General features: G+C 49.1%; 1 protein-coding gene across 13 annotated transcripts in view; it reads left to right on the top strand.

The window, feature by feature from the left end:
- Gtf2ird1 (GTF2I repeat domain containing 1) overlaps positions 1–15061 on the top strand; it is a 102618-nt gene extending 87557 nt beyond the window's left edge. For 4 of the 13 annotated variants that reach the window (XM_085837240.1, XM_085837246.1, XM_085837244.1 and 1 more), the window contains 8 exons: positions 5524–5604; positions 8611–8688; positions 9211–9403; positions 10042–10079; positions 10794–10871; positions 11417–11609; positions 12453–12490; positions 13621–15061. In XM_085837240.1, the coding sequence (XP_085693366.1) occupies positions 5524–5604; positions 8611–8688; positions 9211–9403; positions 10042–10079; positions 10794–10871; positions 11417–11609; positions 12453–12490; positions 13621–13916 (995 nt within the window). In that variant the 3' untranslated portion in view covers positions 13917–15061. The remainder of the gene's footprint in view (positions 1–5523; positions 5605–8610; positions 8689–9210; positions 9404–10041; positions 10080–10793; positions 10872–11416; positions 11610–12452; positions 12491–13620) is intronic. The other 9 variants (XM_085837249.1, XM_085837247.1, XM_085837242.1 and 6 more) reach the window with 5 other exon arrangements.
- The last annotated feature ends 333 nt before the right edge of the window (positions 15062–15394 follow it).

Here is a 15394-nt window from a genome sequence, read left to right as displayed (position 1 = left end):
ATAAACACTATGATCAGAACCACCTTAGAGCAGGAAGGGGTTGTTTCAGCGTTTAATTCCTAGGTCACACTCCATCACTGAAGGAAGGCAGGGCAGGAACCTGGAGGAACACTGGTTACTGCCTTTACAACCCCTACACACACACCCGCCCTGCTGGCTCAGCCTGCTTTTGAATATACCTCACAACTACCTGCTGGGCATGGCTCCACCCACAGTGGGGCTGGGCCCTCCCCATCAATCACTAATTAAGAAAATGCCCACAGGTCTTCTGATGGAGGTGTTGTCTCATTTGAGTTAGTTTATGTCAAAGAAAGGTGATGGGACCAGGTGCAGTCCCTTGTGCCTGGAAGGTCCCTGTGGGGAACATAATCCTAGAGGAATCACTGGAACAATGTGGATGCTGAGGAAAGGGTTAATAAAAGTATTGTGGAGAGAGAAGAGGAAGGCAAGGCCTGTATGCACACATGAGCAGCGTGCACAGTTGAAATCCTCCAAAAATGGGTGCAAATTAGTCTCGGCAAGTGCACACAGTGGTGACCTGCAAGTGGGTGAAGTTGCTCTCTGCAGTGACAAGCCAGACTGGCATCTGGAGGCAAGGGTAGCTCCCAGCCTAGGGAGGTGACATTTGCCAGGCTGAGTGAAGAGACAGCCACAAAGTGGACTTCCGGATCTTGTGTTTCTTTCGTTTTGGTTGTTTGAAACAAAATGTCTCAGGTATCCCAGGCTGGACTTGAACTCTTGACTCTCCAGCCTCTGCTCTGCTTCCAAAGTGCTGGCATTGTAAGTGTGCGCACCATGCCATTTTGTGCAGTGCTGGGGATGAAACCCAGGGCTTCGTGCATGCTAGGCAAGTGCTCTACCGATAGAATTACATCCCTAGCCAGCTTGAGTTCTTTATTTCTGTCTGTCTGTCTGTCTGTCTGTCTTTTGTTGTTTGTTTTTTCATTTGAGACAGAGTTTCTCTGTGTAACCCAGACGATCACAGAACTTGCTCTGTAGACCAGGCTGGCTTTGAACTTACAGAGATCCACCTGCCTCTGCCTCTCAAGTGCTGGGACTAAAGGGTGTGAGCCATCACTGCCCAGCTCTGGCTGTCTTTGACAATGTGTCACTATGTAGCCCTTGAATTTACAATCTTCTAGCCTTGAGTTTACAATCTTCCCTACCTGGTAATTAGGATCACAGAGCCAGTCCACCAGGTTTGATGTGGTTTAGGTTTTATGTTCAGGGCTCAGAGTTTTGTCTTCCAAATGATGTCAGATTTGAATGTTCCAGTGGTAGCTATGGTGACCAGCTTCCACAGGCAGGTAGGTGGCCTACAGAAAGTAAAGCTGGAGCCAAGAACAGAACAAGGAAGGTCTACAGAAGGCTGAGCCAGGGAGGCGGGAGGGGGGATTAAGATCTAGAAGGGGTGGGGTGGCTGATGAGGAAGGTGGTTAAAAAAAAAGTTTGAAAATAATCTGAAGGCCTGGGGCAGGGGAGAAGCTTTGTACGTAGTGAGCTCCCTGTGACTAGAGGCATTCAAGCTGAGGTTAGGTAGTCACTTAGAAAAGAGAATATTCTTACGTGGCTTGCTGCAAAGGAGGATGGGAAGAACCGTCCCCACGGCACAATACCTGACAGAATCCTCCTCCCTCGGCTGCCCACTTATGACTTTCAAACAGCCAGTCATTCTCCCCTGCAGGATCTAATGATGTACCTCTGCCTCCCAGCCTCTGGGAGTAGTAGTTCAAGGCCAGCTTCCGCAACATAGTAAGTTTGAGGCTGGCCTGGCCTGAATCCTAGGGACCTGAGAGATGGCTCAGAGGTGGCTCCCAGTTGCCCATGACTCCAGTGCCAGAGGATCAGATGCCCACTTCTAGCCACCATAAGCTCCCACAGACACTTGGCACACACAGACACATATCAGGAGCCTCACTGATAATAGAGTACAGCTTCAGTGCACTGTCAGGGAAAAGTAGGGTCCCCACAGGTAGAGCAGAGCTGCCAGCTTCCTGTGTGACTCCAGCAAGCCCCGTTCTCCAGCAAGCCCCGTTCAGCTCTTTTGAGCATCAAGGCCAGACAGGTCTCAGCCAGAGGCCCAGAGGGCTGGCTGGTTCTGCAGCCTGGATTAGATCTTACAGATGAGGTCTGGCAGGTCTTTGTGCTGGCTCCCTGCTGCCCAGAAACCTGAGCACCCCAGGGAGCTATAGCCACATTCCCAACAGTCCCAGTTTCTAGGACACCCCACAATCGACTTCCCAATTCAAGTTCAGTTTTTGAGAAACTGTTATGGCAAATGAAGCCCCTACCCCCACCCCGTGGGAATTCACTCCAATCATACAGAGAGCAAGGGGGAAAATATTAATCTCTGTAATAATATTGTATTCCCAAAGGGAAAGCATCCCAGGACAGACATCTCTTGTGGCTTTATGGAGGCCAAGCTATCCCCGCGCTGTCTTTCGCCCGCTTTTGTCTTTGAGTTGCTTTCAGGTTCCCACCCTTGAATTACACCTTGGGCAATTAGCTGTGTTTTACAGAGACAGAAACTGCAATTTTTAGACATTTCCAAGCAAATGAAGAGGTTTACGGTGTAAAAATATTGTCACACTTACCTCAAGACAGATCACAGTAGCTAGCTAGCTGCTAACCAAGGTCAGTCACCCTGCCTGCCCAGCAGAATCAGGCTTATCCTGGTGAGAGGCTCATGGCTAAGTCAACAGCTGTCAACCAGGGCCTTCTCTGAACTGCCTGGCAGAGGCAGTGGTCCTGCAGCTAAATTTTACTTGTGTATATATTTTTTTTTCTTTTAAATTTATTTATGTATTTATTTTAAATAAGAGAGTGTTCTGTCAGTAGATATGCCTACATGCCAGGTGAAATCACATCCCATTACGGATGGTTGTGAGCTACCATGTGGTTGCTGGGAATTGAATTCAGGATCTCTGGAAGAGCAGCTGGTATTCTTAACCACAGAGCCATCTCTCCAGCCCTCCCTCTTTCTTTCTCTTTCTTTCTTTCTTTCTTTCTTTCTTTCTTTCTTTCTTTCTTTCTTTCTTTCTTTTCCTTTGGTGTTTTGGCTTTGTGGGTTATGTTTTGAGGTTGTTTTTTTTTGTTTGTTTGGTTGGGGTTTTTTTGGTTTTTTTGGGTTTTTTTGGTTTTTGTTTTTTTTTTTTTTTGAGACAGGGTTTCTCTGTGTAGCCCTGGCTGTCCTGGAACTCACCCTGTAGGCCAGGCTGGCCTCAAACTCAGAGATGTGCCTGCCTTTCTGTCTCCTGGGTTTAAAGGTGTGCACCACCACCACCACCACCACTGCCTGCCAAACTTACTATGTTCTAAACTTTTCCCACAATGATTTACCTGAGGAAAGTGGCTATTCCATGTCTCTAGCATTGTCTGAAGCCCAGTTTGGAATGCGCAGGGGAGGGGACAGGCCTGCCGGCCACATCTAGGTAGCAAAATACCCGGTTGATGGTGCCGAGGGCCTCTCAGTGCTGTCTCCTGTCACCTCAAAAGTAAGGACAGGGAACCTGACATAGGCCAGGGCACCAGTCTGGGGTTGCTGTTGATAATCAGAGAGCAAGGAAGGAGGCATTAGAGGAACAGGAAGTCTCTTTTGCCCCTTTAGGATCTAACTTTGCCATTTCTGAGCTGTGCTATTAGATAAGTTAACTATGCTCTTCGATTTTGGATAAGGTAACTTACTATGATCTTAGATAAGTTAATTGAGTCTGTAATCTTGGGTAAGTTAGCTCACTGTGTATGATCATAGGTAAGTTAACTTACTATCTCTAGTCTTGGATAAGCCTACCTTAACAATCTACAGTTTTAGGTAGGTTGACTTACTACCTCTCTGCCTTTCTGCATTCTATTTCCCAAGGCCTGAGGAATATCTCCCTGGCCCCAGGCCTCCAGTCCCTGCCTTCTTCCTTCTCTACCCTTCTAGCTCTGTCTTGGTCTTCAGAACTCAAAATAATACTGTCCTTTCTTGGCACCTAAAGATGCTACAATCCCAGCGTCAGCCACACTTCCTCCTTCCCAGTCATTACCTGTGCTGCTTTCTGTCAGTTTGGCTCTGGTGATGACTGCCTTTCTGTCTTCCTGTGATGCACTGGCCTCTGCCAGGGTTGGGCAGGAAAGTCTCTGGGCAGATGCCCCGCTGCTGGGCCCAGATCTAGGGCTATGCTTCTCTTTTTATTTCAAAAGGAGTCATGGAGCCAAGTGTCTGGGAAGCCCTGACCTGTCTATGGAGACTCAGCCAGAGCCACTGTAGCCTACCCTACCCCTGGATGGAATAAAGATCGCAAGTCCTAGCAGGGCATAGTGGCCCATGACTTTAGTGCAGGTGTTCAAGAGGCAGAGACAGGCATTATCTACAGAGTGAGTTCTAGGACAGCCAGGGCTACATAGAGAAACCCTGTCTCAAAAAAGATCAAACAAAAGATTTCATGTCCTGCACCCCATGTTCTCAGGATCATTAAAAAAAAGAAGAAGAAAAGAAAAAAAGAGGCTCTGCCACCCATGAGGTTGAGGGAGCCTCAGACTTTTCAATAAGATTCCAGAAACCCTTTCGTAAGTGTATGAAGCAGAGGGACTTGGGATGGCTAAGTCAGCAAAGCCATAGAGAAAAGGACCAGACGTGACGGCATCCACTTACACTCCCAGCTCCCAGGGAGAAACAAGTGGATACGCAGTGCAGCCTGCCTAGCCTGCTTGGCCAGTTCCAAATGAGAGACTCTCTCAAAAAAGTAAGCGTCCTGAGGGAGGGCTTCATTGATATAAAGGTGTAAATACACACACACACACACACACACACACACACAGAGTTAACCTCTGAAAGCCACCCAAGTCCATAAGAGCAGCCGATACCTTCATCTGAGTCAGTGTGACATCGGCCCATGAGAACAGTAGGGGTGGGCAAAGGTGGGACTCGGGCTCTGATTACTGGACAGGGTGTTGAGGAAAGCTTAGGTGACAGGGTAATTAGTGGGGATGGGAACACCTCAGCCAGACTATTGGCTGCTTTGTGGGTTCTTTTTCATCCTTCGTCTTCCACCCTTTCAACATCCTAACATTGTGGGGGGGAGGGGGAGAGAGAGAGAGAGAGAGAGAGAGAGAGAGAGAGAGAGAGATCATCTAATAAAGTCAGGGGCAGGAAAGGGACCTGATATCTTTAGACTACTTCCGGCTGATCAGGAGTGTAGATTTCCTTGGGGGCAGGTTTGACCCATCAGGATATCTAATTTCCTCTTGTTTCTTCTTTGTGCACGGCTACTTAATCAACAGCAACCAACCAAGAGCCCACCAACAGCAACCTACTCTCTCGGGGACCCTAGCATTTATATCCTCTAAAAAGTCACCAGATTTTCAAACATCACATGCTTACCAGAAACCATCCGCAGCTGACAAAACATTGCCCCTGCCAGAGCACTAGACAAATCACAATCAGCCACTATGGATATTCTGAAGCAGTCTCATCTCCCACACGTGGGACTAAATAAAAACACATTCTTACAATATTTCTGCATTTTTTTTTTTTTAAAGAAACCAAAATTCTCACTACAGGACATGAAGCTGGAAAAACCACCAGACCAAGGAGACTGCAACAGGACACCTGGCAGCCAGGTCAGAAGGGTCCCAGGGGCGCAGACACAGGGGTCTCTGTCTGTGCCGCTGTTTGAACAAATTATGAGCTAAGCATGGTGGCACACATCTGCAGTCCCTAGCACTCGGCAGTCCAGACAAGATCAGGCCACCTTTTGAGATCATCTTTGGCTATATACTGAATTTGAAACTCAAGTAGTGAGGTATTTGAGACTCTGGCTCAAAACAAACTAAGTGGATGGAAGGAAGGAAGGAAAGAAAGAAGGAAGGAAGGAAGGGAAGGGTGGAAGGAAGGAAAAGAAAGAAGATGGAGAGAGACTTAAAGAAAAATAAACACCCTGGGCTTGGCTCAGCTAGAGGCACGGGACTCCAAACTGGACAACCTGAGTTCAATCCCTGGGACCCTCATGGTCTATAAGACGAAACAGACCCCCGCAGGTTGTCCTCCGAGTCTAGCGCGGTGGCACACATGTCATTCAGCACACAGGAGGCAGAGGTAGGTGGCTCTCTGTGAGTTCCAGGCCAGCCAAGTGCAGCAAACTGGAGAATAGCCAGAGTTACTTGATGCGGCTCTGTCTGAGAGACAAGCCTGGTGACGCACGCCTGTAATGCACGCTGGGAAGGCAGAGGCAGGCGGGCCTCTGAGAGTTCAAGGCCAGTCTGATCCACAGAGTTCCAGGTCAGCCAAGGCTACACAGAGAAACATAAACAAAAAATAAAAACCCTAGCAGTTGTCTTTTGCCTGCCTGGTCCACATGCATGGATATATGCACACAAACAAAATAAATTAACTAAACAACAACAAGAACTTCCCGGGGGAACACGCCCAGCACCAGGAAAGCTGAGGCAGGAGGCTCATGGGATTGAGGCCCAGCTGGAAAACAACACAGTGAATTTGAACTTGGCAGTGCTTGTTCTTAGTTCTTGTATTTAATCGTGCTAGCCATAAAAGGGAGGTAGTGTGCAAGCTGTAGGCGGGAAGAAGGATATGGTTTTTTGTCCCCTGTAACTTGCTGACCCTCCTTACCACAAATACTCTTGAGAGTAGCCCCTGATGGGCGTGGTGGCGCACGCCTTTAATCCCAGCGCTTGGGAGGCAGAGGCAGGCGGATTTCTGAGTTCGAGACCAGCCTGGTCTACAAAGTGAGTTCCAGGACAGCCAGAGATACACAGAAAAACCCTGTCTCAAAAAACCAAAAAAGAAAAAAAAAAAGAAAGAAAAAGAAAGAGAGTAGCCGCTGTTTCCTGCAGGAGGCAGAGCCTGTTCCACTTAGGTGGGGAAAGGCCCAAGTCATTCAAGGCCCTTGAACCTCACCTGAGATTGGGCAGTGTAGCAGCCCCAGCCTGGCTCCCAAACCAGGTGTGTTGGTCCCGTGTAAACATCTGGCTGATTTCATATGCCAGGCCTCTGTGTGTGTGTGTGTGTGTGTGCCCGAGTACGTGCATGCGGGCATATTCCTTAAGACTAACATGGTGGACTTGAAAGAGTAAGATGACAGCTTCTAAGGTGGAGAGCCCCTCAGAAAAGAGACCAAAAACCAGGATGTGCCAAGCTGCAGTGTCTGTAACACAAGCACTGTGGAGGCCAAGGGTCTCAGATAACAACAGCAAAAAATAGTGGGAATGGGGTAGGGCCAAGATATAGCCCAGTTGGTAGAACGATTGACTTGCATGAAGGCCTGGATTCAGTTCCCAGCATTCAGGAAGCTAAGGCAGGAGGGTCATCAAGAGGTCAAGGTCATCCTTGGCTACATAGTGAGTTCAAGACCAGCCTGGGCTATATTCAAACAGGACTTCCTCACCCCATCCCAAAAGAGGACCTGTGCAGCCAGGTGGCGTGCCAGCAGAGGCAGACGGTGTCTATGAATTTGAAGATTGCCTGGTTTACAAAGTGAGTCCAGCTGGGCAGTGATGGCTCACATCTATAATCCTGGCACTTGGGAGGCAGAGGCAGGCGGATTTCTGAGTTGGAGGCCAGCCTGATCTACAGAGTGAGTTCCAGGACAGCCAGGGCTACATAGATAAACCCTGTCTGAGAGAGAGAGAGAGAGAGAGAGAGAGAGAGAGAGAGAGATGCTTTTCGGATTTAAGGGGAACTGATTTCAGGTATCTAAGAAATGAAACACACAAAATAGAATTTCTTGAGGTGACAGGAAATTTGAACAGTGGATGGTAAGAATTTTTTGGTAGTTCTCAGCTATTGTGTATGGATATGTGTGTGTGTGTGGGCATGGGTGCATGTGTGCGGGTCAGAGGACAACCTCATAGGCCAGCTCCAGGGGACCCATCGCCTTCCTCTGGCCTCTTCAGGCACTGCACACATAGGATGTGTATATAAATAAATATGATCTAAACTAGGCATGAACACCTTTAAACCCAGCACTGGGAAGCAGAGGCAAACAGACAGACAGACAGATACATACATACATACATACATACATAGAAAAGAAACGAAGTACAGACTCTCTATCCAGGGGCAACCCTGTCACTTCAAAAATCATCTTTTAAAACAAAGTGAGCTGAATAATTGTAACTCAGTGGCCCGAGCAGGACACGGTGGAACATCCCCCTAACCCCAACACTCAGAAGACCTATCATAGGACGGTTGTGTACAAGGCCAGCACAGGCAGCAGCATAAGACCCTGTCTTGGAGAAATGAAACCATGAATACAGAACAAAAAAGCAAGGGTTGCAGTCTCCTGGGTGATGCCTGGTGTCACCTCCTGAGCGTCCCACATATCACACTTGATCCTGGGTTATGACTGACTGCCCCTGGTGGTCCTGCTTGGGTGCTGTATGCCTGGGCTATAATGGGGGTGCTGCTTTGGAAATTCAGGTGGATGGAAAGATGAATGGGTGGGCAGATGGATGAATGGGGGGTGAGGGAGGGGGTGGGTGTGTCCACGGATGAATGGGAGCAGAAGTGAACAAGTATGTGGATGGTATAGTGACTTATGAGAGCATAGCAGCTATACTAGAGAAGGCAGTCCTGCAGAGGCTACACAGCAGGCCGTTGTCTCCCTACAGACGAGGATGATGCCAACAGGCTGGGGGAGAAAGTGATCCTCCGAGAGCAGGTGAAGGAGCTCTTCAATGAGAAATACGGTCAGTGCTCCCAAGTGGCCAGGGTGGGTGTACAGGGTAGCGCTTATGACCCTGATGGCTAATGACATGTGTATTGGTTACTTTTTTCTAATTGCTATACTCAAGGAAAGAAGGGTTTACAGATCTATAGACCATAGTTCAGGAAAGTGAGGTCCGGGTCATATCACATCTGTAATCAGGAAGCAGAGAGATGGGTGCTGGTGCCCAGGTCACTCTGTCCAGTTCATTCACTTCTGGACTGGATCCAGCCTTGGCGATGGTGCCACCCACATGTACAGTAGGTCCATGTCAGTCAAGGCAATCTAGAGAGTTGTTCACAGATCTGCCCCGCGGTATGTCTTCTGGGTAATTCCAGAATCTGCTGGTGGTCAGTACTGACCATCAGAGCAGACCTGGGTGATGTTGCTGTCCCTGGGGAGGGATGCTGCAGAGTTGGGCTGTCAGAGTCATAATCCTCTCCCCAGAGTGTCTCACCCTTTGACACGGGCCATCTTTCTCTGACTCTGACCCCGTGTCCTTCAGGTGAGGCCCTGGGACTGAATCGGCCTGTGCTGGTCCCTTACAAACTGATCCGGGACAGCCCAGATGCCGTGGAGGTGAAGGGCCTCCCTGATGACATCCCCTTCCGGAACCCCAACACCTATGACATCCATCGGCTGGAGAAGATCCTGAAGGCCAGGGAGCATGTGCGGATGGTCATCATCAACCAGCTCCAGTGAGTGCCGTGGGGACAGCAGGGTGAGCAGGGTGGGAGGGTCCCCCAGTGCTGCAGGACACGAGTCAGCAGGTCAGCAGCGGTCTGTCGGAGACAGGATCCTGAGTCAGAAGATCAACTCCAAATTTAGTTGTTGTTTTAAGACAGCATCTCACATAGTCCAGACTAGCCTGGAATACACTATGTAGCTGAGGTTGACCTTGAACTCCTAATATCCCAGCCTCTACATCCCAAGTGCTGGGAAAGAGGTTCAGGGATCTCGTGCCCTGGCCACTTGACCCGGGTTTTGGTTGGAGCTTATGCACACACAGTGGAAGGAGCTGCCTACCTCATGAGAGCAAAGAGCGGAGAGAGACATGAGGAAGCAAGTGTACCACGGAGGATGTTTCACATGACCTATCCTTCCCACTAAGCCCCTCCTCTAAAAAGTCTGACACCCCCAATAATGTGCCAGGCTGAGGACCACACATTTAACACGTGGACCACTGAGCCACACTTAGGTTATAAAACTATAGCTGGAACTGACCTGGCTGTAGCCACCGCAGCTGGCATCTTGGCTATGGAGCGATGATGTCTCTATCCCATGGAGCAGATGGGGAAGGGAAACCTAACTTCAGCCTGGCTTCTATCTTTTTCAGACCCTTTGCGGAAGTCTGCAATGACCCCAAGGTGCCAGGTGAGTGAGAGGCAGGAGAGACCAGCCTACTCCCTCATGGGGACTATTCTATTGCCTTCAAAAAAAAAAAAAATCTTAAATAAACAAAGATATGCTAGAAGTGTGGGGCCCTCCATCTAGGGCCAGCCCTGCTCCCACATCAGTCTAAAAGTCATCCTTTAAAACAAAGTGAGCTAAGCTGTACGTAGCGCAGTGGCACACAGCACATGGTACATCTGGTTCCATCCCCAGCACCAAGCAGGACATAGGGGACATCCCTCTAATCTCAACACTCACAAGACTGACACAGGATGCTTATGTTCAAGGCCAGCACAGACAGTGGTGTGAGACCCCCTGTCTTAGAGAAATTAAACATGAATACCAAACAAAAAAGTTAGTATTCCTAGATGATGCCCCATGTCCCCTGAGTGTCCCACATGTCACACGTGTTTCTCAGGTTATGACTGATATGGCTGTTTTATTGTTAGCGTGAGTGGGTTGCTCTAAGCCTGGGCTATAATGGGGGTGCTGCTTTAGAAATTCAGTTGAATGGAAAGATGAATGGTTGGGCAGATGTGTGAGTGGGGGTGAGGGAGGGGGTGGGTATGTCCAGGGATGAATGGGAGCAGAAGGGAGCAAGTATGTGGATGGTGTAGTGACTTGTGAGAGCACAGCAGCTATACTAGAGAAGGCAGTCCTGCAGAGGCTACACAGCAGGCCATTGTCTCCCTACAGAGGAGGATGACTCTAACAAGCTTGGGAAGAAGGTGATCCTCCGAGAGCAGGTGAAGGAGCTCTTCAATGAGAAATACGGTCAGTGCTCCCAAGTGGCCAGTGCTCCCAAGTGGCCAGGGTGGGTCTACAGGGTAGCACTCGTGACCCCAGTGGTGGATAGCATGTGTGTTGGTTACTTTTTTCTAATTGCTGTACCCAACTTAAGGAAAGAAGGGTTTACAGATCTATAGACCATAAGTCAGGAAAGTGAGGTCCGGGGTCATATCACATCTGTAATCAGGAAGCAGAGAGATGGGTGCTGGTGCCCAGGTCACTCTGTCCAGTTCATTCACTTCTGGACTGGATCCAGCCTTGGCGATGGTGCCACCCACATGTACAGTAGGTCCATGTCAGTCAAGGCAATCTAGAGAGTTGTTCACAGATCTGCCCCGCGGTATGTCTTCTGGGTAATTCCAGAATCTGCTGGTGGTCAGTACTGACCATCAGAGCAGACCTGGGTGATGTTGCTGTCCCTGGGGAGGGATGCTGCAGAGTTGGGCTGTCAGAGTCATAATCCTCTCCCCAGAGTGTCTCACCCTTTGACACGGGCCATCTTTCTCTGACTCTGACCCCGTGTCCTTCAGGTGAGGCCCTGGGACTGAATCGGCCTGTGCTGGTCCCTTACAAACTGATCCGGGACAGCCCAGATGCCGTGGAGGTGAAGGGCCTCCCTGATGACATCCCCTTCCGGAACCCCAACACCTATGACATCCATCGGCTGGAGAAGATCCTGAAGGCCAGGGAGCATGTGCGGATGGTCATCATCAACCAGCTCCAGTGAGTGCCGTGGGGACAGCAGGGTGAGCAGGGTGGGAGGGTCCCCCAGTGCTGCAGGACACGAGTCAGCAGGTCAGCAGCGGTCTGTCGGAGACAGGATCCTGAGTCAGAAGATCAACTCCAAATTTAGTTGTTGTATTAAGACAGCATCTCAAGCCGGGCGTGGTGGCGCACGCCTTTAATCCCAGCACTCGGGAGGCAGAGGCAGGCGGATTTCTGAGTTCGAGGCCAGCCTGGTCTACAAAGTGAGCTCCAGGACAGCCAGAGCTATAAAGAGAAACCCTGTCTCGAAAAACAAAAACAAAAAAAAAAAAAAAAAAAAAAAAAGACAGCATCTCACGTAGTCCAGGCTGGCCTGGAACACACTATGTGACTGAGGCTGATCTTAAACTTCTAGTATTCCAACTTCCATATCTCCATGCCTGGATTATAGGCATGAGCTAATGTATTCCTATAATCTCGGTAATGGTGAAACAGAAGCAGGAACACAGACAGGCCTTCGTCTATGGCACCACTGTCTCAAAAGAGTTCCAGGGATCTTGTGCCCTGGTCACTTGAGCTGGGAGCATATGTATGGTGAGCTGCTTGCTTCATGAGAGCCAGAGAGCAGAGAGAGACCAGAGGAATCAGCTCGTACTAGCATCCCCATGAGGACATCCGTCCCACCAAGCCTACCACCCTGTTAATGTGCCAGAGGAGCGCACATTTAACACATGAACCAGTGAGCTGTGCTTAGGGTGTAAAGCTATAGCTTGAACTGTAACCAAAGTTGACCTTCCTATAGTCAGAAGCAGCAGATGAGGAGGGGAAACCTAATTGCGGCCTGGCTTCTGTCTTTTTCAGACCTTTTGGGGACGTCTGCAACAATGCCAAGGTGCCAGGTAAGTGAGAAAGACAGTAGAAGCCAGCCTTCAGCCCCATGGGGACTAGTCTAATGCTTTCAAAGAAAAAAAAAAGAAAGAAAGAAAGAAAGAAAGAAAGAAGAAAAGAAAAGAAAAAGCACAGACAGGCAGGACCTTGGCATGGTTCAGTGTATAAAGGTGCTTGCTACTAAACCTGATGACCTGAGTTCAATCCCTAGGACCTTCATGATGGAGAGAGGGCCAACCACTCCTGCAAGTTGGCTGCACACACACACACACACACACACACACACATATATATATATATATATATATATATATATATATATATACATACATACATATATATGTGTATATATATTCATGTGCCATATATATGTAAATAATTTTTAAAAACATAGGTAAGGCTGGCGTGTGGATTAGTTGGGAGAGAATGTGCAAAGTCCTATTAAGATTCCCCAGTACCGTGTAAATCAGCTATCGTGGCACACAAACCTATAATCCCAGTACTCAGGAGGTGAAAGGCTGGAGGATCAGGAGTCAAGGCCAGGTTCAGCTGCACAGTGACTTGGAGGCCAGCCTAGGCTACATGAGACCTGCCTCAACAAACCAAGCCAAAATATTTGGGTAGGAAATGGGTAGCAGAACAGATACTGAGGGTTTTTTAAGGTCTTGGGTTGGCAGCCATACTGAAAACTAAATGTTCTGGGTGAGGCCATGAAAATAGAAGTGGGTGAGGAGTATTTTATCAGCAAGACAAGTAGATGAATAGAAGCCAGAAGTGGGACAGCTGGCCTTTAGACCTGCTTAGGAAGTAAGACTAGACAAGTGAGGCTCAGCCACTGAGCCTAGGATGCTAGGCCCAGGGCATTGAAAGAATAAAGCTGTAACTCAGAGGTAGGTAGAGCCCCTGCCCAGAATCCCGCAGGGAGGGGCTGGGGGCGTGGCTCAGTGGTAGAGCACTGGCCTAGAATCCTCCAATCAGGGGGTGTGGGTGTGGCTCAATGTACACAAAACCCTGGTTTCTTAGGACATCAAAATGAGTAAAACACTAAAAATCTAAAAGCCGGGACTTTCTCCCGGGAGCTCAGGAGGCCGGCACAGGGTGGCCCCTAGCATCAGCCCTCAGCAACTGTTTCTTCCACCAGCCAAAGACAACATTCCCAAGCGCAAGAGAAAGAGGGTCTCTGAAGGCAACTCAGTCTCCTCCTCTTCCTCCTCTTCATCTTCGTCCTCCAACCCAGAGTCTGTGGCATCCACCAACCAGATCTCCCTCGTGGTAAAGTCACGCGGATCCGAACTTCACCCTAATTCTGTGTGGCCTTTGCCCCTTCCTCGGGCAGGGCCATCCACAGCTCCAGGAACTGGGAGGCACTGGGCTCTGAGAGGGACTCAGCCAACCACAGAGGGGCAGGCACATCCACTCGTTTTGCCCACAAGATAGACGGAGGGTCCGCGCAATCAGCGCAGTGCTTGAAGTGCGGGTATCACCTGCGATGTGTATAAATGAGGTCAGCAGGAGCCAGAGGGGGAAGGTCACGTGACAGAACTCAACCTCCATCATCTGTCGGCCACATTGCTTGCTTTGGCCCTTTCCTGATTCAGAGGAACTCATGTAAAAAAAAACAAAAACAAACAAAAAAACCCACCCAGGGTGTGGTGTCTTACATCCTCGGTCCCAGTAGTGGAAGGGGGAAGATCGGCAGTTCAAGGCTTTCTGGGGCAATATGGAGACTCTGTCTCAAAAGAAAACTGGCAAAACGGAGGCAGAGGGTGTGGCTTAGTCAGCAGGGTACTTGCTTTGCATGCGAAGCCCTGGGTTCTATTCGCAGCACCACATAAACTGGACCTGGTGCTACACGCCTGGGATCCTAACACTGGAGAGGTAGAGTCAGGAGAATCAGAAGTTCAAGGTTAGCCTCAGCTACATAGAAAGTTTGAGGCTAGCCTGGGCTACATGAGACTGCTTCGAGAAAAAGGAATGAAGGAAAGAAAAGCTGTTTTGTTGTTGTTTTTTGTTTTTGTTTCTTTCATTTTTTTCTATCATTGACTCCCTCCCTTCACCCCAGGAGGTGAGATAGTGTCTGTGGGGTGAGACTGTGTGAATCATGGTTTCCACTCATGCTGACGCAGCCCTCAATGGTGTCTAAACCATGTATTGAACACAGGTGGGGACAATCAGTACATTCCACCTGTGTGACCTCGGGCAGGTCTCTTTCCCTCTCTGGGCCTCAGTGGCTGCATAATAAGTACCATTTGAATTCATCCTCAAAGAAAGCGTGCTAATTATTCTGGGAGTTCCTCCGTGTCACCTGGAGTCCTAACGTGGTCCCTCTGTCCCCTCCCCCCCTCTCTCTAGCAGTGGCCAGTGTACATGGTGGACTATTCCGGACTAAACGTGCAGCTTCCGGGCCCCCTTGATTATTAGACCTCAGAGCCGAATCAGGACCTCAACTCAAAAGACTAAAGGAAAATGTAATTTATGTACAAAGTATATTCGGATATGTATCAATGCCTTTTAGTTTTTCCAATGATTTTTACACTATATTCCTGCCGCCAAGGCCTTTTTAAATAAGTAAAGAAAATGAAAAAGAACAAAAGTGTCACTTTTTTTTCCCCTTTGATTATATGTTCACGATGGTGGTGTGGCCCAGTAAGTGGTGTGGTCCCATCCAGGGACTGAGTCAGACAAGACACCAGCTCAGGTGCCTGGCTCCACCATACCCAGGAGTCTCCTGTTCCTGAGTGTCAGGCTGTGGTGTCCAAGGATAGAAGTTATTTTCTTGACTGCCAAGGGACTGTGGCCACAAGAGGAGCCATGGGGTCCTTGGACGGCATGCGCAGTCATTGGTTCCACCCCAGTGCTGGGTGTGATGGTGAGCACCTGTAATTCCAGTGCCCATGGGGTGGAGACAAGAGGAG

Source organism: Mus caroli, unplaced genomic scaffold, assembly GCF_978045245.1.
Source record: "Mus caroli unplaced genomic scaffold, Mus_caroli_1 scaffold_4, whole genome shotgun sequence".
NCBI lineage: Eukaryota > Metazoa > Chordata > Mammalia > Rodentia > Muridae > Mus > Mus caroli.
This window is presented reverse-complemented; position numbering and strand designations above follow the sequence as displayed.